The following is a 27,190-nucleotide window of genomic DNA, read 5'->3' as shown; positions in this document are numbered from 1 at the left end:
AGGCGGACCCTTGGAATAAATAAATTCCAATTTTGCTGGGAGGGTCGTCATTTTTACCCACCTTTTAATAAAGGCCTATATAATTTTATTGTTGCATTTCCAGTACTCTTTATTTTATATTTTACGAGATATTTTATTTTTGGTTTACTGTTGTGTATTGTTGTTAAGCCGTGCTCCATTTAATTTGGTGACGCCGCCCCGATTTCAAGGGGTTGTACTTTGTACGGGTTTACCCAGGGGCGTGCTTAAATCTTAAATCTTAAATCAAAGACCACTAAGCAGCGTTGCCAGATCGAAAATCTAAAGTTATCTTTCTTTCTGCAAAATTATCGCACATTTCTTTTTGACACTAAATTTGAATTCATACATAAATGCGTTGAATAGACGCTTCAATAAATTATCCTCCAAGGAAATCGCCAAAAAGTAATATTTCCGAGAGCCAGGACCTGTACGTCACAGTTTATATAGTGCTTGTTAAAATAATCGATGACGTCAAATATGACATCAAATATGACGTCAAATATTACGTAGGGTACGGATGACGCAATATCTGTGAAACAAACCATTAGTGAAGAAATAGAGCTAGTGGCATACTTATGAGTAATTATGTTACATATGCTATTATCATTATTAACTGAACTTAATTTGTTTAAAAATATTTTAAAAACGTTTGACAGCTAGGAGTAATAAACTCACACTCAGGATTACGCAGCACGTTCGGCAGAAAATGTATATCATTAATTTTTAAGTAGAAAATCTATAAATTAATAATAAAATTTAAATCGTTCGTAGGTTTTTAAAAAAAAAATAATTATCGTACGTTGAGGCAGAATTATCGAAATAATGGTACGATATCGTACGCCATAAAAATTATAGTACAGAGAGTGTATAGTATACACTCTCTGTATACTATACACTCTCTGTTATATTACGCCCTAAAAATTTCGATTAAATTATCGCACTGTGTGATAATTATCGTACGTCTGGCAACGCTGCCACTAAGACAAGAAACAGCGTTGCAAAGTTACCTATTCAATACCAACAATTGAAAATTTTCGTTTTCTTGGTCGATTTATCGAAGGACTCTAAAATAAAATTATATCATATTACAATCGTGCGCCCTCTCGATTTGTACCTTACCCAATCCCCCCCTTGAGACCTTAAAACGTTTTAAAAATTTTAAATTGCATCCCCCCCTTGAGACACCTTCATGAAACCCTACGTCTAAACTGAAGAAAATTAAAAAATTTTTGATGACGTTGTGTTTTTACTATACTAATTTTTTTTTTCGCGGGTTTTTTGGTGCGGAAGGTGTCTTTTTTGTCTCCGTCTTTTCTTTTACCTTCCCTAGTTCCTTTTTTTCTAAGCCTATTGGGACTAGCTTCTTTTGACTTAGCTTTCCCAGTCCCTATCCTGCTTAGTTTTTTAGCTTTGCCCGTCCTGTTTTTTTTTCGCCTACTTTTGGGACTATGGCTTCTTCCTCGGAATTTGCCGGCGTTTCTCAAGATATGGAGTTGGCCGAAGATGACTCTTCCAGCTACATCACCGTGGATCGCAGCGGCCGGCCGATCAACCGAGCCAAGCGTTCGAGTTCGCCTGAAGCCGTCTTTAGAAGGTGAGAAATTCTCAAGCCTGGGTACAAAACAACTTCACGTGTGTACCCTTGGTGCTTTCGGCGAAGGGGTAACTTTTCAGCCCCTCCCACAGAGGAGCAGGCTGCGGCTATCAAATCAGCGACCACTTTCGGCGATTTCAAATTTGGAGTGGTGGGATCCCCGACGGCATCGGATGTGGCTCTACGGTGGATTATTCTTGTCCCAACGGACATTAACAAAGCGGATATTGAGTAGGCCTTACACTCCAGGCAGCAGGCGGTCAAGCTGGTCCGCCATCTTGGTGGCCGTTCCAATACAGTTATCATCGGTTTTCCCAAGGAATCCGTTCCGAGGAAAATCTTCATGTATGGCATGGCCTTTGGGGTTCTAGATTCCACCCCTCGACCACTACAGTGTTACAAGTGCCGGCACTACGGACACATTGCTTCGGCTTGTAGAACCCAGGTGGCACACGAAATCTGCGCCACATGTGGAAAGGAACAAGTCTATGATCCTATCCAGAGGTGTGAAGCGACGGCATATTGTGTCAACTGTAAAGGCGCCCACAACTCCAAGTCTTCAGAGTGCCCTTCTCTGAAACAGGAGCAGAAAGTATTTCAAGTCCACCGCACAGAGGATGTCTCCTTCAGAGAGGCACGAGCAATCGTCCACCAAAAGTCATACGCCCACGCTGTGTCACGCCCCAGGAGAAGAACCCCACGCAGGCCACCACCGTCAGCTGCGTCCGCTCCAGAGGTGAAGACGGCCGCGACACCGGGTCTTTTTTCGGCTGCTGATATTTATCTGATGGTGGCGCACATCATGGCCGCAGTTTTGGAAACCTACGAAAAGATCCAGGGCACCCAGGACAAACGCTCGGTCTTGAAATCCCTTGTGGCTTCTCTTACCTCCGGCTTTGTGGGAAAGTTCAATAGAAAATTGCATACGTTTCTGTAATGTCGGTGCTTATCGATTAAAATGACACTTAGTTATGAATAATAACAATCTTTATTAGTGAACTTTTCGTCGGAACCCAGTTCCTAACTCTAGCGTCGTCTGCTCTTTTTATGTTTTGGAATAGGGCTGATAATATTAGTACTAAAGTTTAGTTCTTCTGAACCTGACAGTTTCGAATTCTACTATGGCTTTTTATTTTGCACCGTTTAGATCAGGAACAAACTTCAACAAATACCATAAACGGGCTACTTCTAACATCGCAAAATGTAATCACTGGGGGTGGAAGCAGCCAGTTTGAAGTCAAAGCTGCTATGTAGGACTGGATGAAGAAACGAAAATAAGTATCATCAGAAGCGCTCTCCCCTCGTCAACCAGAAGCATAGAAATCTTATACTCCTACCTAGAATGCTCCCGTCTACGGGAGAACCTGACTCCAAGTCATTTTGTAGCAACGACTAATGATTATATAGTCTTTGCTTAAGCTTCAGCCAATCAGCCACCATTCGTTGACTACGGCAAGCCGCTACCGCCATAGAATGGCGGTTAAAAATAGTAGAAGCTCAGACGATGTTTACAAGATCCATCAGAACCAAGCTCGCACAATTCCCATAGGTTTTTGCTGGAGTTTTTCACATGAACTACTTCAACGTGTTTGGATTTTTATTTAATAAAAGTGTTAAGATTTTAGTTTTGTTTTCATATTTACTTATTATTAGGAATATTTAAATGCCATTGTGAGGAAGATAAATAAGATTTCGTTTAGGTACGCTTTCAAAATATTTAAGCCTAGGCCTGACATAGGCCTAACTTTTAAAATAGCAGGCAATGCCAATGGCAGTTTTGGGAGAAGCAGTGACTGAAGGTTCTTAGTATTAACCTTTGTATTTAAAGGTTATTTCACATTTAAAGTAAGTAATATTATATTTATTATTATGTTTGTAGAAACTTAGATAAACAAAAACCTTATGAAAGAGTAATTATATCCCAGAAAAATTACATTACACTAACGAATGACACTTATGACGAATGTCATTGAATTAAACAGCAACAATCATACTAATAATGGTTTTATTTTTCAAAACTTTACCTTCTATTTAATAATATGCTTTTTGTCTTAGAAGCTTAGCCAAGATAAATGCCTCGCACTCTGCCTAAATTCAACATTCCACTGTTAAACAACATAAGAGATAGTACTCAACGAAGACCGATGTTTACAATGTTAAATAAAGGGTTTTTAAAAAATCGGATATTTCAGTAATTATAGTCCTGACTCGTTGTTCCACTAGGCTCACTGAACTTCCTGAAGTAATTTTTACCAAATCATCAATTTGAAAGCCCGCCGTTTGTTAACATTTCAAATGGCCCCGAGGCTTAAGGAAACGCAAACTTTTACCTGTACAACGACACATTATCGTCTACCGCAAGTCGTTTTATACATGTGGAAATGAAGCATCGAGGAGCCATATAGTTATCCAAAACGTTTGCATATAGGAGAAAAATCTTTACGAGTAAAGAAACAGTCTACCATGTTTAAAAACTACATTAAACTCGATTGACGTGAGTCAATCAAATGCTGGTTCTTAAGGTGACGTAATCTAAAATCGAATTATTATTTTCAGTAAGTCAAACTAGATGGCAACGAGTCTTTGCCGTAATCACTCTTTGAATCGTTATTGGTTGATAATGACGAAACCTACAAAATTTTTGACCCATTTTGTATTTATACGGAATCATTCTATGTTATAAGATTTCTATGCTAGCGGCCAAGACTACCAAAGCTCTCTGCATCTCCCAGGCGGCTCAGATTGAGGGCCACCTCGTCGACTGAAACTCGAGCTGATCGCCGGAACTATTCTTCGTTCATCGTCTACCTTCCTGCGCAAGAAGCTCCCCTTGCTTTTGCGCCAGAACGTTGGACCAAAGGAATCACCGTGGACTTCTATCGTTCCCCTGCTCAACAACCTCACTCATCCTGTGCGACAGAGCAGCGGGATACTCCACCATCGTCGCAATGACTCGGTTGAACCCGGATCTCCCTCCTGTACACCATCATCGACTCGCTTAAGACGAAGCACTACGCACTCCGTGCCTATATTGATATACATCGTCCTCCCTTCATAGCGCTCACCGAAACCACGCTAGATGCTAACATATCGTCTTTCGAGCTTTTTGGTCCTGACTTCGATGTCTACCGGAAAGACAGGAACTCACACGGAGGTGGTGTTTGCCTGGCCGTCGACAAAGACCTCAAGTCCTACCCATTGGCAACGAGCTTTCTACATACTCTCCTGGCCTCTCACCCCAGTCAGCGTGTCACTGAGCCCCCCAGGGTACGTGATTCAGCTGCCAACATCCTTGACCTGGTTCTGGTTTCCGAACATTCTTGAAACTGTCTCCCATCTTCCGGGCAACCGTGACCATGATTTTCTCCTGCTCAATTTTCGTGGTGTCCGCCCCCTACCTAGGAATCCTCCTAGATCAGTCCCTGACTTCAATAAGGCCGACTTCGCGTCCATGACACGCTCGCTATCTGATATCCACCTCCCCGATGCTACTTGTATTGAAAAGACGTGGAGCGCTTTCACCTTGGCCGTCAGGCAAGCGGTGCCGGATCATGTTCCTATCCTCCAGACATAATCTCCAGTGGGTAGGTTCTTACCTCAGACGTCTGATGCGCTTCACAAAGCGTAGGTACAACCGCTCCTGGAAGTACCGTTCTGCTGCCAATGTACAAGCCTTCAGTCAGCATCGTGCTATGGTCAAATTTGCACTCCGAGCGGCGAGCACCCATCAGGTTGCAAAGTAGCGTCGGATATCACAACCCACAGGAAAAAGTTCTACCAGCTCAAGGTTAGTAAATTTTAGGCAATAAAAGGTTGCCTCGATACGCGGTGGTTTCTAAGGGCTAAGGTTGGTAACTTCGTTGCTAACGAACATCGTGATGTCACTGAGATGAGATCCTATTGAAAATCAATGGGATCTCATCTGGGTGACGTCAGCAACAGACGAATTTTGGAGGCAATCCAAAAATTATTTCAAATCGTTTGTCGATCGAGACCCCGTTGCTACCAGCTAGTCTCCAAGAAGGCGATCTCTCCAGCTCTGGAACGACGTTCACCACAGCAGTAGACAAAGTCAATGTCCTGGCGTCTACCTTCCGGCGTATGATGTAGCCGTAGTTCCGCTCTTGGCGCCTCTTGCGCCACCCATGTCGGACATCATATTCTCAGTCAAAGGAATACACCAGCTGTTGACCAAAGTCAAACAGCATAAAGCCCCTGACCCGGACGGCATCCAGTCAATTGTATTGCGCCAGTGCGCCGATGCATTAGCGGCTCCTTTTACGACCATCTTCCAGCTGTCTTATGACGCCGGTACTATTCCGTGTGATTGGAGTCGGGCTAACGTCACGCCAATACCCAAGGGTGGAGATAAATCCGATCCTACGGAGTACCGATAAATTGCTCTCCTGTCCCAAGTTCTGAAAGCCGATGAGCATGTATCTGCGTCTGCCATTTCTAAGCATTTCATCCAGCACGATCTGATGAACCCGTTCCAGCACGGCTTCAGGAGTGGCTTCAGCACCGAAACCCCGCTCCTATGCTGCGTCGAGGATTGGACCTCTGGTCTTGAACCGGCTGGCCGTGTCAACATCATCTTCCTTGACTTCCGCAAAGCATTTGATTCGGTCCCCCACGAGCTTCTAAAGGCCAAGCTCCACTCTTATGGGGTCCGGGGTCGTACGCTAAACTGGCTCTCTGCTTACCTTGAAAATAGGGAGTTTCGGGTTGTTCTGCCCGGTGCCACTTCCGATTGGCTCCCAGCATCGTCTGGGGTCCCACCTCTCCTCTTCATCATCTATATCAATGACATTGGAGACAACGTCGTCTCTAAGATGTATGTCTTTGCGGATGATCTTCTCGTCGCAGAACTGTAACACTCTACAATCTGACCTAAATACTATTAGCAAGTGAAGTGACCAGTGGCTTCTCCCGCTTAACACAGCCAAATGCTCTGTCCTTTCCCTTCGCAGGGTGGGCCAGCTAGCGCATGACGCTAAATATACTCTTCAATATGTCGACCTCCGTTTTTTCACATCCCAAATGTATCTTGGGGTGACCCTCACTGATAACCTCAAGTGGACTACGCACATCACCCGGGTCGCCACCCAGGCTGCGAGAGCGCTTGGGTTCATTCGACGTTACCTTTGCCACTGCGCTTTTGCCACGAGCTCACTCGGTGTCAAAACCTATGTATTCCCAATCCTGGAATTCTGCTCAGCTGTTTGGTCTCCTTCGACAACGAGTGGAATTCACGCAGTAGAAAAAATCCAGCGCCGAGACCTCCGCTTCGCTGCCAGCGTTGGCTACGCGTGGAGTACCTCCATGACGAGGGTTCTTCATAACTATAGGTGGAACACCCTGACTGCGCGCCGCCGTCTGAAGAGGCTTGTTATTGTGAACAGTGTCGTGCATCGCACTTCTGGTGCCCTAGCTCCACTTTCGACGGTCATTTCCGGTTGGCATCGCCTCCCCCGAGGGAATAGTGTAGCCTCCATGGTCCTACCGGGTTTCCGTCTCGCCGTTCGGAAACATTCGTTTCTCCCCTCCTCCGTCCAGGAGTGGAATTCAATTCTGGAACACCTGAAGGACACTCCAAGTCGCGCGCAATACCGGAAGGCGCTTTCCTCGGTCATGGACCTGTACGAGTAATGCTTCCCTGTCTCGACGTGATGGGTTTTAACCCTTTATTGAGCAAAAACCGAACTCAAGAACTATAGCACCTTACAGCTGCAACCGATGGAGGCGAATTTTTCAAGTGCCAGAAGTGGGTACTCGCTTCGCTATAAAATGGGCTGCGTTCAGTAACTCTAAAAAAGCCCATCGCTTAGCTCAACGGTCAGCGGTTTTTTACTGAACGAGTTTTTTACTTCCGGTTTTGACGTCACGTTGCCGGTCGGTTGAGCAACGAAGTCATCGGCTGTGGAGCAGGTTCTTCCGTTGCTCAATGGTCAAGTGACGTCGCAGCACGGAGTTAGGCTAGCTGCAGACGCCACCACAGACGATAATTTACAAAATTTAAGACAAGCGTAAAAACGAAAAATTGACCAATGTCTCAATAGAGACAACGGCCCGGGTTTCCTATTAGCTGATTTCTGGTTTAAAAATCTATATAACTCTACACTTGACACGTGATCATTTCTATGTATATTTATTCCCCCCTCTTTTGTATGTTTTTTATCGCGAAACGTAGTTTACTTCATTTGGAATTTGTATTCTCCTGACCAGACCTGATGATGCCTCTGTATAGAGAGCGAAACTAGTCGTCGATTTTAATTTGTTTTTAATTCAAATTTGTATTACGTAAACAAAGTGGTTTTTAATTTTTTTTCTTTATTTACCTTATACGTAAGTAACCGTCTTAGATCATTATTAAAGCGTAAAAAGCGTTCAACAATTAAGATCCTACGTCAACAAAAAAAAATTTCAGCTACTTTGTTGCGAGTTATTGAACGCAGCCATAGTCAATCGGAAAGCTCTCTGAATTCGAATCTAGGGTACGGAGTTCTATATTATCTTTGCTATTATCCCGTACGAAGACTTTCATCCTTCTAGCCATTATAAATACTCGAGAGTATATAGGACTACGTGAAATAGAGATAAATTCGCGGGGTGGGGAGTAGTCTATGTTGAGGAGCCTTAGAGCAAGCTTTAAGGGTGTGGAACTCCGATATATAGTGGTAGATATTATTGGTAGTGTCCATCACCAAGCGCCTCTGTATAAACTACAAAGCTATGGCCTAGATGGCCACATCCTCCGTTAGGTGGAAAATTTCCTGTTTCCTAGTGAACCACACGTCTCAAGTCAGCGTTAATGGAGAGCTTTCGGCGGCTTTTGCTGTTACGAAGTTCTGTCAGTCCCATTCTTTTAAACGTCATTCTGAACGGAATCCAACAGCTATGTCCAAGGTCGGTGGGTCATGGGGAACATGTTGACGATGTAGCTGCCTGGACTTGCGGTCGGGGTCTTCCAACTAAGTATTTGAAAATGCAAGCCACTCTGGACAATATTTTAACTTACACGGAGTCACTTGGGGCCTCAACTTACAACCACTTTGTACGTGGTCTTCACCAAAGCGAAATCGATCCCGGCAGGTCTCACCATCAAACTTGGCAGTGCTTTCCTGAGTTTAGTACTTTCCTACAGCCTATCCTGGAAATCCCATATCGACAACCTTACTTCCTCCTCGATTAAGCGCTTAAGCCCTTTGCGGGCCCTTTCAGCAAAATATTGGTGTGCGGGTCCTGGTGTTCTTCGGCTCTTGTACTACTCCAGTCCGCTCTATGCCCCAGCTACGGCAACCCAACTCACTAAACTGGATAAAGTACAAAATGCGGCTTTACGTGTTATTTTAGGTATTCCACCGCTGATGGAAGTGGAGGCGGCCAGTTGTCCAGTAATTTTTTAGATGAACCCTACTTTACCTACTCACATTAGCTACGGAATTCTACCCAGCTCTCCTGAAGGACGCATGAGCGCCGTTGCAGGTCCTCGAGCACCGCTTCCTTCCTGGCAGGCTCCCTTCACAATCTGACTTGGCTTTTCCATTCCTCCAGGCGGTGCCTACGTTATAATAACGTAGGCACCACTCCAGGCAATACATTCTTCAGACGTTGACTCCGCCATGGGAACCACCAACGGTGACGATTGTTTATCGTTGGCTCTCTACTCCGAAAGAGGCTCACTTGCCCGGATTCGGGCCGTTAGTTATATGTTCGAATTCGAAAGCGCCCTTACTCAGCTTGCCTCGTGTTCTACCGATCCGGTGGTTACATTAATCCATGCCCTCTTTCCGGACCTTTGCTATGGTGTCTGGCCCATGTTGGAATCCCTGGAAACGAAATGGTTGACAACCTGGCCAGGGTTGCTCTACTTTATCCTTCCTTCTACACTCGCTGAGTTAAAGGGTGTGCGTGAAAGAGGCCAGGAATCGTAGAGACAACCAGGACTGGGACCCCACCGATGTGATAGCCTGTCTAAAGGCCTGTAGACATGCTATCACATCGGTGGGGTCCCAGTCCTGGTTGTTTCGTTGATTCCTGCATGGCCTCTTCGTGAAGCGAAGCTCAACCCCGGATCCCACACTATCATGAGCGTGAAACTTCAGCGCCGGGATTATAAGTTGCTTGCGGCAGGCTTCCTACTAAGGTCACTTTATATCGTTTTCGGACTCCTGTGGTCACCCAGGATTTTTTTCCTTGGGGGGGATTGGGGGGGACGATGAGTCAAATTACATTTTTAGGTAGAGGATTGCCCCTTTAGGAGGAGGAGCCCCTCAAATTTAAGCGTTGCAAATATTTTTAATAAGGTGAATAATTAATCAAGTTCCCCAGAATATAGGCTGTGTCCGAAAAATGTTGATAAATAGAAATCATAATATTTTATTCGGGATTGTAACGTGTGGGACTAATTCAGTCCGCTCGTCCACCTGATTAATCAGGGCGAGATATGTGTAACGGCCACGTAAACAGGTCCTCCTCACACGGCCATCCGCAAACTCTGCCTTCCAGACGCTTGGGATTACAGGAGTACGCCACAACTCCCGGCCGAAATCATAATACATTGGAGATATAACCACAGACTAAACATGCGACAACTTCGACGTCCATCCGTCCGTCGCGTCGCAAAGCTGATATGTGTAAGAATTTAGCTCCATCTAAAATATATTTTCGCGAATACTACTGTAGGTCTGAGATCAAAATGATTATTTTGAAGTATTAACCAGAATGTGTAGGAGTGTTGCATGTACAAGCTGTATACAAAAAGGTACGGCTACACGTTATAAAAGTTTTCCCTACCTTTTTTAGAGCTGGCTTAAAAACCTCGCTACGTTGCTGAATTTGAGGTCAAGAACGCATTTTCACTGATATTTATCGGCGCCATCGTAACCTGGTAGTATTGACATGTGTGCGTGGTGTGAAGGCCTCCGCTATATACACACATTTCTCACTCTTGTTATTCTGCCCCCCCCCTCATTCTAACAACAAAAAGATATAAACTTCTACTATAAAGTATAGTTCAAAGCCCATTTAGCACCTGCTTTCATGGTGAAACAAAGATCATCAAAATCGTTAAAAAAAGCTTTATTAATTTATTAAATTAATTATCTTTTCTGTGTAAAAACGAACAAACACCGTCATCTTTGGCTGGTTCTTTGAAAAATAAATAAATTCCGAATTATTGGTCTAAAGCCAGGCGTCTCTTCTCGTAAAAATAAATACGTATTTGTACGTCGGCTACAATAATCGATCCATTCCGACTCTTCGCTGGCGAATACAGTTCCGAATACATCAAGATAATTCCAATTTGGAATGCCTAGGAAATCTAGGAACGCTAAACGAAACACGGCGGAAGAATACATTTTTCCGTGGACGCCGGACGAGAGTGTGGACAGAAATGGTCTTCGACTAACGCGAACAATTTCGCTTCAATCTCTTGGACGCAAAGGACATCTCTTCTCTTAGTCGCGGTACCGCAAGTCGAAGGACAAGTTCCCCACTCCCCAATTCGCCATCTAGACAAAAAATGAAATATTAAACTCTCTGGTACAAGTGGTTACGTTATAAGTTTATAATTATATTTCACGTAAGTGTGTCTGTTAGACTGTTCCTTATCTTCTTTGAACCTTTTCTTGGGAGCCATTTCAAGAGTGTCCACGAATTTTTGGTGAACTTCAGACTAAATCATTACTCGTAATATTTGCTCTTGGCTTCGTCGTAACCTAGGAGCAACAAACACAGCACCCCACACAAGGAGAACGCAACCCGTCAAAAGTCGTGGATTTTCTTGTGTACAATTTTCATTGGTTAGACGCTTTAGCGCCTGCTGCCATCGGAAGGGGAAAATCCTGAAATTGTCTTCCCCCCGCCCGTAAAACGTTCAGCGTAAAGGTTCGTCCAATGAAATTTGTACACAACACCGCCTTAGCGTGTTTAAAGGCTAGCTGCGTTCTCCTTGTGTTTGTTGCTCCTAGGTCTTAACAAGGAGACGTGCCAAAGAAAATATACAAGAGGAATAGAAATGGTCGCTTCAGCATAGTCGCATTAAAAATTGTTGTAAAACCGATTCCTTCTTGTTCATTATGGTGTGTAAAATATTAACTAATTCTATACCGATACCATATCTTAATTCTATATCGATGCCATATCCTAATTCTATATCGATGCCATATCCTAATTCTATATCGATGCCATATCCTAATTCTATATCGATGCCATATCCTAATTCTATATCGATGCCATATCCTAATTCTATAACGATACCATATCCTAATTCTATATCGATGCCATATCCTAATTCTATACCGATACCATATCCTAATTCTATACCGATACCATATCCTAATTCTATATCGATGCCATATCCTAATTCTATATCGATGCCATATCCTAATTCTATATCGATACCATATCCTAATTCTATACCGATACCATATCCTAATTCTATATCGATACCATATCCTAATTCTAAATCGATGCCATATCCTAATTCTATATCGATGCCATATCCTAATTCTATACCGATACCATATCCTAATTCTATACCGATACCATATCCTAATTCTATACCGATACCATATCCTAATTCTATACCGATACCATATCCTAATTCTAAATCGATGCCATATCCTAATTCTATATCGATGCCATATCCTAATTCTATATCGATACCATATCCTAATTCTATACCGATACCATATCCTAATTCTATATCGATACCATATCCTAATTCTAAATCGATGCCATATCCTAATTCTATATCGATGCCATATCCTAATTCTATACCGATACCATATCCTAATTCTATACCGATACCATATCCTAATTCTATATCGATACCTATATTATCAATTATTATAAGGTATACTAGAAATCTAATTTTGAAAGAATTTAAATAATTTTAAATAATTAAGGTTCATGTAATTGAGGAGGTTGCGAATTTGTTACGTAATTTCGGGGGTTGGGATGTCGAAAGGCCGTTTTTTTTCGATACATAATTTGTGGGCAGCTCGCGACTTTCAAAGCCTTTTAATCAGGTGGCCGTGTAGGAAGATAGTGGCAAGCCCTTTATGCCACTGAAGTAAACAGCTCCCTACACTTACTATTACAGTTAAGCTTAACAAGTTTTTATGGAAATGTTATGGAAGAACTCGAGGAAAACCCCTTTAACTAGTGGGGATCATATAACTTTCGAACTAAAAGCAGAACGAGTAGTTCCGAGTATTCACCCAGTGTCACAAACTGGGAACGAACCTGGCTCCTCTTTCTGCGAGGAGAAAGTGCTTATCAGCAGAAGTGCTATCAACAGAAGTCTTCAATAAACCCCCTTTGGGCTGGAAGTATGAACGCTTAGTCAAATCGAGTAACAACAGAGTACCACCGTAGTGCTCGCATTGGAAGATCGTGAATTCAAATCCTGACGAGACTGAAAGTTAATTTTTTTTAATTTCTTTAAAAATTTATTTTTTTGATAAAAAAATTATAAAAATTATAATTTTGTACATTATCAGCCTTGGTTCCCACTAGCGCGCGTAACGGCGCGTCACTCAATTTTGGGACGTACAAACGTTTTGAGGAGCTTAAAGAAAAATGCATTACGACGCGCGCTAGTGGAAAGCAAGCATTACGTGTGCTATAGTTTTGATTTTGACAAAACTTAGGCAAAACTCACGTTATGACTAAAGTGCGCAACGGCAGATGTCTCCACTGTGGCGAAAGAAAAGCACCGAGTTTTCAACAACTGTATTTGTTGCTAATTTTATAGTTTATGGTGAAACTCTGTTGTTTACGATTTTTAGCACGGTGGGTGTATGCGATTCCATACCCCCCTCCCCCGAAGAGGGTTTATTACAGATTTCTGTTATCAGTAATTATTTGACTAACTGGCACCAGTGGCGTAAATAGCGCCCCCGAAGACCACGCGAGAACTAGGGGCCCCCAAACGTTTATGACTAATATCGGTGCTATTTAAAAGGGCCCAGAGTTGTTTTTCGCGGGGGGGGGGTGGAGTTCATAGTTACGCCACTGACTGGCACACACGTGGAAATAATTATTTAGTTATGATTGACGTCAATTACCTTCCGGAACATTTATGACTGTTACAAATCATCCATCCCGGATCCGTAGGTTTCTCTATGGAACTGCAAAGGCTGTTGGACACTTTACGACCATTCAAATGGCACGACAATGAAACGTACGATTTTCCTATAATAAATATATTAAATATTGGTGTGGAAAGGTAACGTACTAACAAGGAGAGTACCCGAGGTGTTTATTGCCGATTTTGTTCAAAGTCGGGCGTAATGTAGACCTATAAGAGATATGAAATTTCACAAAAGGAGACGTTGCACTACCCATTCGTTTTGCTATAGCAACCGAAAATGTTTTTGATCACTTAAAACAATAAAATCTCCAATTAAAAAGCATGGGATTTTCTCGGTCACGAAATTTTTTGAAAATTTTGAAAATCACAAAATGTGTAATTTGGACCACATTTAGGTAAATTTCATCAAGTTTGGGTAAATTGAAACATTTTTAGGGTAAATTTGTAACAAATTTTTGGTAAAATAAGGGAAAAATCTTATTTTGGTTGTAAGTGACCAAAAACATTTTCGGTTGCTATAGCAAAACGAATGGGTAGTGCAACGTCTCCTTTTGTGAAATTTCATATCTCATATAGGTCTACATTACGCCCGACTTTGAACAAAATCGGCAATAAACACCTCGGGTACTCTCCTTGTAAGAGTAGAACTGACCTCCCCCGCAGGGTTTGGAACAATCGCTGACGGCCACCGCCCATCGGTAACTATTTTGACTCTTAGAACCATTATGCTGGCCAACTACAACGCTGACACTTTCATCTAACGATATCGTACTACTGTTCCGTCCAATTCTGTCCAGTTTGTCCATGGCGTTCAAGTCCCGCTTCCAAACTCCTTTGATCAGTTTACGGACTTCTACCACGTGAACCACGTCTTTGTCGGATGGCATATTTTGATGGTCGAATTCCTGTTATAAACGAGATAGTATACAAACCAACCTTTATTCGAAATTCGGTCATATCTATCGCCTAGTCACACGTACGTGCCAACATTTTGGCAAAACATTGTTGGTGAGCACAATATTCGGCTACATTTCATACGCTTCGCAAAGAGTTGCTGATATTTTGCGCGTTAACTGGCGAGGGAAATTAAAATACCTGTTCTACTACAAATATGTCAATTTACATTAATAAAGGTGGACATGCACTATTTTATTTATACACCCCGTACCGTAAGAAGAATACGAAGGTCGACAATATTAATATTTGCATTTTGTTCATTAAAGAGGACAAGTAACAAAATTATTCGATTTAAATATTTGGAGCTTAGCCTCGGCCATAAAAACAGCCGTTCTTCAAAACTTAACCAACAAAAGCGTTTATGGAAATTCTTTCTCGGTTCAAACGGAGCAATTCGGTTTGCGACTCGTATTGACAATCAATGTTTCGCGAAAAGGTTTGCTCGTGTGACTAGATCTGTAGTTGCTTCGTACCAAACATCTTCCTCTGAGACAGTACGCTTTGTATCTCAAGTCCGAACCGCTGCAGTCGGTTCCAAAAGGAAACATACCATCCTCGAAAACGTCCATTTGGTAATGAGTGTCCTTCCAAACTCTGTCTTGACAAGCAACTACGCAAGCCGAATGGCGATTTCCTTTGTTGCAAGGATAAAAATGATTAGATTTGGTCTTCTCTAACGACAAAAAACCTTATAGGGAAACGAACATTTACAGCAAAGTCATTAGAGGTTCGATTTAAATGCATTTATTTATAATAGATGGCGCCAATTTAAGATTTGTAGCGGGGAAGGCATACGTACGCATTTACTAAAGAAACATCCGAGACGTAAAAATAAAAATAAAATTGCGATTCAGCTTGTTGGCGGATACAATCTTATAAGACTTGCCGTATTTCAAAACCTACCTCTAATGTCGTTACCCCGTGAAAGGATCTTCTCCATTATTAAATGTGTATCGTATTAAATATTTACCAGGTCTGGACGGTAATTGTCTCCCCCGACCGCTCAACAAATTGGGGTACTTCCCGCTGTAACGAAGACAGACGTCGTCCGCGTAATCTTTCGCCGTTCGACTGGCCATACACGTCTTAACGATCAAATCAGAACTTAATTCAAAACATTATTCAGATCGAAAGTGCACTCGATATTTACCTTGTTACACAATCGAAAAGACTCCCGATTTCCCAAACACCCGCTAAGCAACGAGATAATTTCAATTTAAGGAACAATATTTTCGATATAATAAGCTTGGTTGTCTGATTAATATCGATTTGATTTAAATTAGTGATTGTACTCAAATTTCTTTTTAAAATCATTGATTTATATCGCCTATTATATTATATTATATTATTATTATTATTATTATTATTATTATTATTATTATTATTATTATTATTTTGAAATATGTACAAAAGTAGTCTTTGTAGCAATGTCAATTCCGAGAAAATTACAATAATTAAATTTAATTGAGATTAATTTAAATTTTAGTTTACAATACCGCTGCACGTAAATTATGAAGCACTTTCTCAAGTAAAAGAGACGAAATGTTTAAAGAAACATTAAAATCATTTAAAATAAAAAAATCTAATTGAAATAAAATAAATCGATTTTTCGATTAAAACAATAATAATCAACAACTTTGAACTGGTAAGTCTTTGTCTTACGCAGAATTGCATTCCCTCGTGGCCAACTGGAACCCAGCGCCGCTTAAAATACACGAAGACCTGCAATCGCTCGTCTCTCTCCAAACCAAACGCCTCTCTGACGTGGCTGAACCTTTAAACGATACATCACATCATTATTCAGTACAAAGAAATGGCGGAATTATCAAATAAATCTCTTACTAGAGCAAAGTAAATCGTCCTGGCCATCGGTACTTTGTCCATTACAATCAAAAGCCTGACATTTTCCATTCAGGCAGTAGCGATTCTGTTTGACGCCGCCTAGCTTCCAACAAGGAGTCCCGTCCGGGATCTTCCAGCCGTGCGTCATGTAGCCTCCACCCCGTTTGTGACACCAAACGTAGCAAGAATGAGAATCTGATAGACATACAAACATACAGACGTATAAGCCTGATAACGTACAAATGGCGTGTATTTGTAAAACATACTGTCATTGCTCGGGAACTGTGTGCCTCGAGTTTCGATGGAAGAGTCTCTAATGGACGCCCGAAGACAGGTATCGGCCACGTACTGGTCTAAGGATAACCGCCGGGATGTACTGCAAATCTAGCGTAATTTATAGTATCTTAGGAAACAAAATCTACGGAACGAACCAGGCTAAGTATGAGCTACGTTACTTGATGAGCGTCGCACATTCTCGACCTCTTCTCGCTGCCATCGCAAAATCTGCCCCCATTCTGAGGACTAGAATGTTAACGGGAATGTAATTAATTTCGTGGCCAAGTAACGGGTCGCCAAAAATGACGGTAATAGTAAGAATAATCCGCACTTGGGATTATCGCAACGTCTACGAGAGACCATGACGCCAATGACTTCGTTGTCCCTCATAACGCAGTCCGAGTAACAATTACTGTAGGGGCTCCAGGGACTCCAACCACCGTGGACGGCCCTTTGCGGCGCTTGCATCAGCGCTTCTTGCCTACTAAAACAACGACCCGATCTGCACCACTACATTCCGTGGACAAAAGATAATTAACGTCATCCGACTAAATTGTACCGGTAACGACAATCGAAATCGCACCGAAAAATTAAATCTTTTTCACTTTCGCTTTGTTCTACATATTAAGATTTCTATTTTTGATAAGCCTAATTGGGCATAGTATAAAGATGGGCAAAAAAAGTAATTTTAAGACCATTTAAAAGTAATCGAATACCTCAGGGCGCGAAGTTGGCACGGTAATTGGACTCAATGTGACGAGAAAAGAAAACGCGTTTTCGAAAAGTGTCACAAGGTCGGTCCGTTAGCTACGGAGAAACTCAATCCTGGTGAACCAGAAATAATTAGAGCGTGAAATTAAACGCTTTTTTTTTCTCATTCTCAAAAAGACTTACGAAGTCAGTTAAAGAAAACAAAAAACAGAGAAAGTATGTTTCTAAATTGTGGCCCCCTTTTTTTAATCCCCCGTTTTATTTTACTTTTTTTTGGGTAAGAAATAAATTGTATGAATATTAGTAATTTGACGATTGCGATATCGTTAAAAGATATAATGATGGTATTTCTTACTTTGTCTCTTCCGCAGCGGGTACCTTCCAAGGCGGGATGTGCAGTGAAGGATATCCCCGATCCGTGCGATCCCGTCTCGCATCGAAGTATCCGACAAACTTCCTAATAATTCGACACAAAGATGATTTTTAAAGTTAACAAAAACATTTAAACCGTACTCCTTTTAGTTTCAAATAGTCCTAGTCGATATTACGCCAAATTTTTAGTTATTTCAATAATCTGAATAGCTCTTTCTATAATATAGTCAACACATGCTTAAAAGTTATATTTTGTTGTCATACGATGTTCAATTCAAATCATAAAAAAGCACGCGCTCTTATCTTTAATAAAACTAACATAAACACGTGACCTCCCGTATTTTATAGAATCTCCTATTTGGGCTGCGTTCAACAACTATCAACGGAGAAAAACCGTTATCGTTGAGTTCTTTTAATCAACGCTACGTCACAAAAATCTAAAAGTTGTTGTACGATTTATAGTTCGCTGACTTAACGAACAAAATATCGTCTGCTACCCCCCCCCCTTTAACTTTGTCGAATGACGTCACGACACCGATGAGCAACGGAAAAACCATCTCGCTCAGCCGATGTTTCCGCTGAGTCTCCGATGATCAACGTGACGTCAAAACCGGAAGTCCAAAAACCCGTTCAGCAAAAAACCGCTGACCGTTGAGCTCAGCGCTGAGCTTTTTTAGAGTTGTTGAACGCAGCCCTAGTAACACCAAAGATAATATAAACCTCGATATAATTGCCTCGCGTGTAGTCAATAGCATTTACCCACTTCCTGCCGGAACTCCGAAAAAAATTAGCTTCATAGTTACCATGGTAGCCAACTATAGATACGACCACGGCCAAGTTTGATGACCAGAGCGTCACCCAATTTGGTCGTGATAGGACAAAGGGTGTACTTTGTACGAGCAAATAAAAAACAAACTTTACAAAACCGTCAATCGGAAACTATCAGAATTTGAATCTAGATAGGGTACGGAGTTCTATATTATCTTTGGTAACACTTCCATCTTTTTTTTTGGCCGTCTGAGACATTTTAGTCTGGCCGCGCTGTTTCTCCAGATCGAAAATGGCGGATGCTTAGTAGTTCTATAAATATTTTGGTACGTCGCCGTAAATTCTCGAAAGCTTATCGGTGGATTTTCAACCGTTATTTTGATTAAATATCGACCAAGACTATTCCAGATACACAAAGGAAGGCTTAACCAGTTACAATTAGGGGGTTATTTCCGGTGAAAACATTGCGTCATCTGTTATGATTTATTTTGCGTAATGCCAAACTATACCGGTTGCATATTCTGTTGCAGTCGATACGACGTTAAACTAGTTAAATCTTGCAGATTGTATTTGGTGCATTAAGTGCGTCAAGTTAGTCAGAACAATTTCTTATTTTAAAGAAATCTTTTAAGAAAAATTCATAAAGAACACTTTGTAAATCTGGCAAGTCAAACATACCGAATCATAATCTGAAACTCTAAGCCTTGAATTTTCATTGATAAACGTTCGATAAATTTTAATAAAAAATTAACTTCCTATCTGTAAGACATCCTATTTTTAACATAAATTGTGCTAATTTAACCCAAAAACGTTTAGGACTCGCAATTTTATTACTTTTAAATCGAAATTTCTAATGTGCCATATTAAATTCTCGTTCTAAACTATATCCAAATCAATCTTACGAATTTTGCAACAACGACGACTCTAATCGTTTTTCTTCCAGCTCGAAAAACCGTGAAATTGACGAAATGCCAACAAATCTTTCAAAACTTGCAAGATTTCTTATTAACTTGACGTACCCATTGTAACATTCTGTGTATTAGATTACAAAGAAAAAACGCCAGTACCTCCGGTGGTTGCAGGACCGATCTACGGCTTCCTTTGCCGTATCTGAGCACGCATTGTTGGTCGGCGTCAAACTTGTCTCCGGGAAGATCTGGTGGCAAGGGATACGCCGACGTCCCAGGGGCGCTGTTCAGTGTCGCCAAACAATACGCCTGACTCGTTCTGAATCCAAATACAATTTTTGTTTTCATATTATTTTAGTTATTGAAATTTATAACTCCTACTTTTCTGCTTTGGCGAGAATTTTAAATGGTAATGACAAGAATGCTTTCAGTTTCACGTGTCTCAGTACCTAAGAATATCTGAAGGCAGAAATACTAAAACTATCCTTATTGCGGAAGTTAGTCTGCTTTCGAATTTTGTCACACTACCGATCACCTTCTATATTTATGGTTTGTTTTTAAAGGAAATATAACCTCTAGTATTTCTGTCAGTGACCGTCAAATTGCGTTTGACATTTGTGTCGCTGCTTAATGGCTTGTTCAGTAAAGAACGAGTTTTATGATATATTCCCTTTAAAAAGCAGACGAACTTACGCTACGGTATATGTGAGGATGGTACCAGAAAGATGTACGTGAACACATTCTTAGTAGTCATAATTCATTTAAAAGTCTCGAAAGTTAATAAAATCTGTCATGATATTCTACCTCAGAAATTTCTCGAGATATTCGCGGCTGCAAGTGGACCACGTTGTTTTTCCAGCTCCAAGCGTCGGAGACATGATAAAATGATGCGGATCGCACATGTTACCGTCTTGGGGTCCGTCGTGTTCCATACCCAAACTTATAAATAACGTAAGCATTGTAATTACCGACTCGCTTAGACCTGGAAATTAAATCAAATACCTATGTCCTATTTCGTGGCCAGCTACCAGAACTGTTTGAAAGCTAGTGCCTTCGCTAATGGTACAGCTGTTTAACGGGTTACACATACCGCTAACCGGTGCCAAACCTTAATTGTGAAATGTACCAATTAGCAATAACCAAGTCTTTCATATCTACTCAAACGTGTTAGTTAGTTACTTACCTACAACGTGCCGTTTTCTTCGCCCTCTATCGTCAACTACATACATGTTAATTCTTGAGGTGAGAAAAGTTTCAATTAGGCTCAAATAAAAAGGAAATCTTCGTAACAAAGACAATGTCCTACCCGGATAATAGCAGAGCGTGATCCCAACGAGGTTGACCCGACCTCAAGTACATTCGGCGTTTGTGCTGCCAAACGCAGAAATTCGTCAAGTACGTATCGATGTTATCGGAAGGGTGGAGATCATGAGGTTGGGTTTGAAAAACGTCCAACATGACTAAACTTAATTCCAGACTTCTACCCAGCGAAGACTGCCGGAAAAGTAATTGAACCTTGGGGATGTAATTGATTTATTTTAACCGCCATGTCCACCGGGTAAATTGCGCGATTCGGACGATTCTTACCGCGTTCATGATTGTAAGGATGTAATTGACCAATCGCGGACCCGTGTCCGCTGGGAACGCCTTCCTCATGACGTCGTGAAGAGCTTGGTCGACGAAGACCGCCGTCTCGATGACCACTGGTTTTCCGTATGGAACGGATCTTTTGGAGCGTCGGCCCCGGCTGCGCAGAGAGTCGTAAGTGGATGATGAAGATGAGAAGGGAAGAGGGTGTTGGTACTGGTGGTAATGGTGAGATGGAGGGAAACGCGAATTGTAGGAATCCTGAGACGTAGAGTGGCCGGAATAGCTCATCATGCTCGGTGGGAATTGGTGACGGGTTCCTGTAACATTTCTACTATTAGACATACCTTCGTTATAAGATCTCGAATCGAAATACGAAGATAAGTACTCGAAGCATCTTTGGTTTTCTTGTGCGGGCACTGGTACGGTTCCGAATTATCCTGTTTAACCACAATATGCGGTACACTCGTACCATTTTCGTAGGGACGACCCGATCTTTCCCACACCGACCTTGGTAATGGTTGAATTAGGAAGAGCCCGTGATCCGTTTCGATAACGCCTCGCTGTATTGAAAGAACAAAAGCGAGTGAACTCTTTGTTTCGCGACGCGTCGATGGCCTCGGATGAAACCTACCATTCCCTTTTCGCAGAGAGACATCGCGACTGAGCAAGAGGTTCCACCGCCAACGCATTGCCCCTGGTAGAAACATTTCTTGGCCAGGTTGGCGCTGAATGACTTAGAATAGGGCTCTTGTTGCACCTTGAACCCAGGCGAGACCAAGTGGTCGTTGGGTCTCATACGAAACTTCAGGTCTTCCCCGAAGACCTTCAAATTGATGGCGAGCTCATTCGGCCTTCGCTCGCTATCGTAGTCTTCAGTTTCAACAAACTGACTCGTACCATCGCTGTTGTTCTTGTAGTGGAAGTTGGGACTCAAAACCTTGGGCGACCTTTTGTGCCTGCGAGGTTTGTATATATTTTCGGGCGAAAATGTTTCTAGTACTTCGTACTGTGGCACTAACAAAGAAAAGTAAACGCTTATTTACGGATAACTTCAAACAGAATCGTACCGTCGACCAACCTTGGCTTGAGGAACCCAACAAGAGAATTCTCTCTGAATTTGTTAAATAATTATGAAGATCTAATGTAGACCTCTGGAAAAAAAACAGAAAGAACATTTAATTTCATTTATTTACACCCGTGTCTCCACCCAATTTATCCCAATGACCGCGAGGTCAGATTAAATCAACGCGCTTTCTTTGACCACCGAGCTAGCACGCATTACACCCGATAAATGACCGCGTAATATACCCCTGGAAGTGTAGCAGAACGGCGCTCTTTCTATTACATTAAGGGATCTAAGACGAACCAAAACCGTCGAAAAAAACAACAGTAACGAACAATGGGGGATCATTCAAAAGCCGCGAGGGTCGTGCAACTCTTTTGAGTTTCCCTTCGCGGCGTTAACAAAAGGTTTTCTTTTTGTAAGAGATGCTACTGGAAATAATTGGAGGTGAATTCTTGACCATCTTTTGTATTCCGCTTGCCGGAAAGGTAAGTAGGGAGGGTGAGCGAGCGTTTTCTATACGTGAGTAAAATTAAATTTTACGAGATAAAACATATCTAATGGAATCAAAAACGTATTTAGGTTACTGAGAACGTACGAGTCGATCCGTCTACAGAAACCAGAAGTATTTACTCCTTATCCAGACTGAAATTAACAATTAAAATTATAACAGTTACGCTAACTGTTGATAACTTGTATTAAAATATTTTCCTTGATAGTCAACGAACTATTTTGCTTCTTGCGATAAAATCGTTAAATTCGATATTTTTAAAGAGATGGGCGAACTAAAATAAGGCTAAATATAAACGTTATATTAATGAAAAAGAAACGTTATTACCAGCGATACTAGATGTTACTATACAATAAGGTAGGAAAATGAAGAGTTTCCGATCGAGAGGAGGAGCTTAATCGCTAGACTCGTACTTTCATAGTAATCTAAATACGATCTTTAGGATATTAAATAACTTGAATGTACTCCTGAAATATTTAGTGACCCCATAGGTGAAATAGTTCCATCATGGGCGTAGCGGCTTTTCTTATTTGGAGAGACGGGTTCAAACCCATAAAACCATTGTCCTTTTTATCATTGAACTTTTTATCATTTTCTAAAATGGGTTTTTATGAAAATGGTACAAATCTTATAAATTTCTACTATTCATCATTGGTAGACCAAAATGGCTGAATTTTCACAATAAGTGTTTCCATAAAATAAAACTATAAAAAAATTAAAAGTATAAAAATGTTTTTATCCGCGTCACGAGCTTGAGCTTTTTAGTGCTTTATTGGCACGCGCGTTTCGCACGTCGACTTCAAAAACCAAAGTCTTGATCGACTCGAGCGCGCGCTCTCTATCTTCAATAACTTTAGCTAGTGACGTAGAAAAAACATTTACACAAGACCTCCCGTAATTTATAGAAACACCTATTTCATTTGGTATTTAATTCGGAGATTTAAAGAAGCATTTTCGGAGTAGCTAGCTACTAGGAGCAACAAACACAACACCCCACACAAGGAGAACGCAACCCGTCAAAAGTCGTTTATTTTCTCGCGTACATTTTTCATTGGCTAGACGCTTTAGCGCCGGCTGCCGTCGGAAGGGGAAAATTCGGAAATCATCTTCTCCCCCGCCCGTAAAACGTTCAGCGTAAAGGCTCGTGACGCTCGTCCAATGAAATTCGTACACAACACTTCGTTAGCGTGTTTAAAGGCTAGCTGCGTTCTCCTTGTGTTTGTTGCTCCTAGCTAGCTACAACTAGCTTTCCCCCCTGGGTTGAGTTTCACAGTCTTAAATATAGTTTCACATTGAAAAGGATGTATGACCAAATTGAACACCGTACTCGTGTTGACCTATACCCATTGAACTCCATATTACGTTATTTATAATAATATCCAGAATTTTAAAGACTCAATCGCGTTGTCAACCTTGGCAAGCTATTCCCTATATCGTCGTATTGATGGAAAAATTATTAATAAAATTAAAAAAATTGAAGGATGATCCCAGGAACGCGCGACATTTTGAGAGGATTGTCAATTCCACCATCCATACACGCGATGTCAATTTCCTTTGACCCCTCGAAGTTGAATGGCCACGCGGATAAAGTATCGCAATCGGATGGATGGTATTCCATTCTCAGTTCGTGTACCCTAATCCACTGGTCCACTACATTTTTAAAGCGACTATAACCCCCCCCCCCCGCCCTCTCCCCCATTCCAATTGTCCGATTACAGAAAGATCGACGTACACGGAACAATTTATTATTGTACATTTATACATTTAATCCACCCCCGATACCCGGTGCGGTGTAGCGTACTTGGACAAATAATATTGAAAAAAAGATAGTCGCGTTTCCTTCCCTTTCAAAGATCGCAGTTTTGACAACGCGAAATCATTTCTGTTTGGGGTTTCTCGTGAAAAAAAAAGCCCGTAAAAAAGCTGGCCAACAGACCAGAAACATGAACTTATTAAATGTGGGATGACCCATAAAACACTTAAAACATTATACATTTTTTTTTTCAACGAAGGAAACACGACAGATACCCTCCCATAGTAGTTACGCAACTTCGTATATTTATCGTCTATTCATCCGAGGTTAGACAAGGCAAATAATCTAAAAAAATCCATGGGAGATTGATTTTTTGGACCGATTTCTACTGGCGTGTAAGGAATGTTAAAATACGTCTTTCTCTTAAGAAAAGGGCTGTTATTTTGGATGAAATCGCGTGCCTTGGAAATCGCGCACGTACGAGCTATAAACTCCCAACTGCGATTTCACTTTAGCCGCAGATTCTTTTGTTTCGTTACTGACGCGAACAAATTGGTCTATTTCTGCCTCTCGCAATTCTTTTTCGAGATTTAAGAGAATGTTTAGAGAGTCGTGGGATAGCGCTCTATACGCTTATTTGCTTTCTGTAAAATATTATTATTTTTCAATTACCTTTTTTTATTACCTACAGATGTCTAAGGAAAACTATCCCAATAATAATGCCGATTATGCTGTTCGCCGAAATCCCACGGGCTAATGACACTGGCGGCGCCATAGGGTAGCCAAGGTACGCCATGACCTACCCTTAAATTTTAAATGGGCCCCTAAAGCCTATCAATGGAGGCCCATGGACATAAATACATTATTGCATGGAAGGGGTTTAAAAATTGAAATTTTAAATCCCCATATTTTGCTAGCTTTAATAAATTAAAAGGGCCTTAAAATCCTTCAAAGAGCCAAAAAAATATAAATAAGAGCCCCCTCCTATACTTGATCTACCTAAAATAAAAACCCAGGCGAAACTCATTGGAAAAAAGTTCCGCTTTTTTGGTATTTCAAACCCCTTTTGAAACGTAGCTTCAAGTCAAATTTCAGCGGATATCGTCGTCTCAAGTCAAACTTCTAGTCAATTAAACGAATTATTCCCGACCATTTGGCAGACGAAACTTAAGACACGTCAAATCCCCTTTAAATTCTGATACATTTCCTAGCCTCGCTAGACAGTGCCGCGTTTTTCGTCTAGATCTTTATTCTTTTCCGTTTCATTTGAAAGAAACGGGTTTCTCTGGAACTTAATAAAACCCGGACGGTATCCGATAACGCTGACGATAAAAAAAGTGCCCAGACAGCTAGTATAATAATTGCCCCTGTCAAATTATTAAAGCCAATGAAAAATAAAAAGTTAATAATTTTCAAGGAATAAAAAACACCACCCTTTGGGTCCGATAATTTAAAAAAATAAAGTACAGTCGTATAGAGGTCTTTTTTTCGGATGGAATATGACACCGCTACAAGCCCAATATCAACGTACTGGTACTGATTCTGCGGCCAGACTCGGCGGTGCTAGTTGGGTAGCGCGTCATCCTTCGCGGAGGCAACCCCAGAAGGACAATCCCGGGATTATTTTTCAATTTATTTTTCTTATGATACGAATAATTTTCCTTTCAAACCATTCATCACTCTAAGTATTCCACCACGGAAAAAGAAATGTTGTTCTTCTTCTTGGCCGCTTCTACGAGTGGGTTTTGTTTTTAAACCGGTGGGTGACGGTGCCCCTGACCTCTTGAACGTGTCGAACCACGTGACTAATTCGAGAAGGGGTGTCACTTTTACATTTCTCTCTCTTTTTTTCCGACACTGACAGGCGCTAATTGATCCGAGCCTTCAACGCCATCCTAGTACCACTACCACCCCCGACCAACAACTACTATTATTATTGTTATTATAAGACAGAGCGCGAGTATATTGAACCCCTCGAGACGGTAAAATAAACTTTTAGACGAAATATAGAGGTGTAGAGCCAAATAGAATTTATAAGCGAAAGATACGCGCTCAAAAGGGACTTGGTACGAAATCGCTTACTTTTTAGCAAGGACACATTTTTCATACCGAACAAGGTCGAAGTCTTCGGAAAAATACGATCGACTGATGGGTTTTGTTTCGTATCCCCCTTAAACCTTGGATTAACAGTCCTCCAACTGGACGCGGAAGGTTAAAACGAAATAACACGAACGCGTCCACTTTCTTCGCGCGCTACTGACCTATAATCTCCGGCGACATTATGTTTATTCCGGGAAAAAAATTAAGTATAAATAAAAAAGACTCTTTTAATACACGTATAATTTATAGAAGATTATACACTCTACAATCTTGGAAGAAAGGAGGGAAGAAGTGTGAAACGGTGCCCTTAATTAGCGTGTGACAAGCTATTAATTCCAAGCCTTGTTTAAGTAAAAAAACGAAAGAAAGCCAACTAGGAAACGTTTGCAATTTTTATTTCATTTAAATATAAAAAAGTCATTTTCTCGGCCTGGTTCGCGAAGTTTTACAGCTGGCGAAATGTTTTCAGAGTACTCCAGAAGGTTTTGAATCCCATTCCCCAGAGCCAATTAGGTTTAAAACACACGCGCGAGCTACATACACTAAACTCGTATTCGACTTTCTTAAACACAAGGGATTAAAATATTATTTATTTATCGCCCTCTCACCCACCTTCATGTTTTC

At 41.3% G+C, this 27,190-nt stretch overlaps 1 protein-coding gene across 1 annotated transcript in view; it reads right to left on the bottom strand.

Moving 5' to 3' along the window:
- Window positions 1-10,692: 10,692 nt before the first annotated feature.
- The window catches only part of LOC149942685 (A disintegrin and metalloproteinase with thrombospondin motifs 18-like), a 37,463-nt gene continuing 20,965 nt past the window's right edge, over window positions 10,693-27,190 (bottom strand). The window contains exons 2-22 of the mRNA XM_090178653.1: window positions 22,218-22,290; window positions 21,771-22,153; window positions 21,525-21,699; window positions 21,137-21,456; window positions 20,856-21,064; window positions 20,733-20,785; window positions 20,552-20,657; window positions 20,354-20,488; window positions 19,709-19,868; window positions 17,857-17,958; window positions 17,122-17,300; window positions 16,970-17,036; window positions 16,781-16,898; window positions 16,515-16,709; window positions 16,335-16,446; window positions 15,823-15,865; window positions 15,643-15,757; window positions 15,146-15,306; window positions 14,368-14,620; window positions 13,690-13,816; window positions 10,693-11,127 (exon numbers count right to left, since the gene is read on the bottom strand). Of these exons, the coding sequence (XP_090034779.1) occupies window positions 10,947-11,127; window positions 13,690-13,816; window positions 14,368-14,620; window positions 15,146-15,306; window positions 15,643-15,757; window positions 15,823-15,865; window positions 16,335-16,446; window positions 16,515-16,709; window positions 16,781-16,898; window positions 16,970-17,036; window positions 17,122-17,300; window positions 17,857-17,958; window positions 19,709-19,868; window positions 20,354-20,488; window positions 20,552-20,657; window positions 20,733-20,785; window positions 20,856-21,064; window positions 21,137-21,456; window positions 21,525-21,699; window positions 21,771-22,153; window positions 22,218-22,290 (3,267 nt within the window). The 3' untranslated portion in view covers window positions 10,693-10,946. The remainder of the gene's footprint in view (window positions 11,128-13,689; window positions 13,817-14,367; window positions 14,621-15,145; window positions 15,307-15,642; window positions 15,758-15,822; window positions 15,866-16,334; window positions 16,447-16,514; window positions 16,710-16,780; window positions 16,899-16,969; window positions 17,037-17,121; window positions 17,301-17,856; window positions 17,959-19,708; window positions 19,869-20,353; window positions 20,489-20,551; window positions 20,658-20,732; window positions 20,786-20,855; window positions 21,065-21,136; window positions 21,457-21,524; window positions 21,700-21,770; window positions 22,154-22,217; window positions 22,291-27,190) is intronic.

This window comes from Leiobunum rupestre, chromosome 6 (genome assembly GCF_980474605.1).
Source record: "Leiobunum rupestre chromosome 6, qqLeiRupe1.1.hap1, whole genome shotgun sequence".
Lineage (NCBI taxonomy): Eukaryota > Metazoa > Arthropoda > Arachnida > Opiliones > Sclerosomatidae > Leiobunum > Leiobunum rupestre.
Note: the sequence above shows the minus strand (reverse complement) of the source record. Positions and strands in the feature narration are given on the sequence as shown.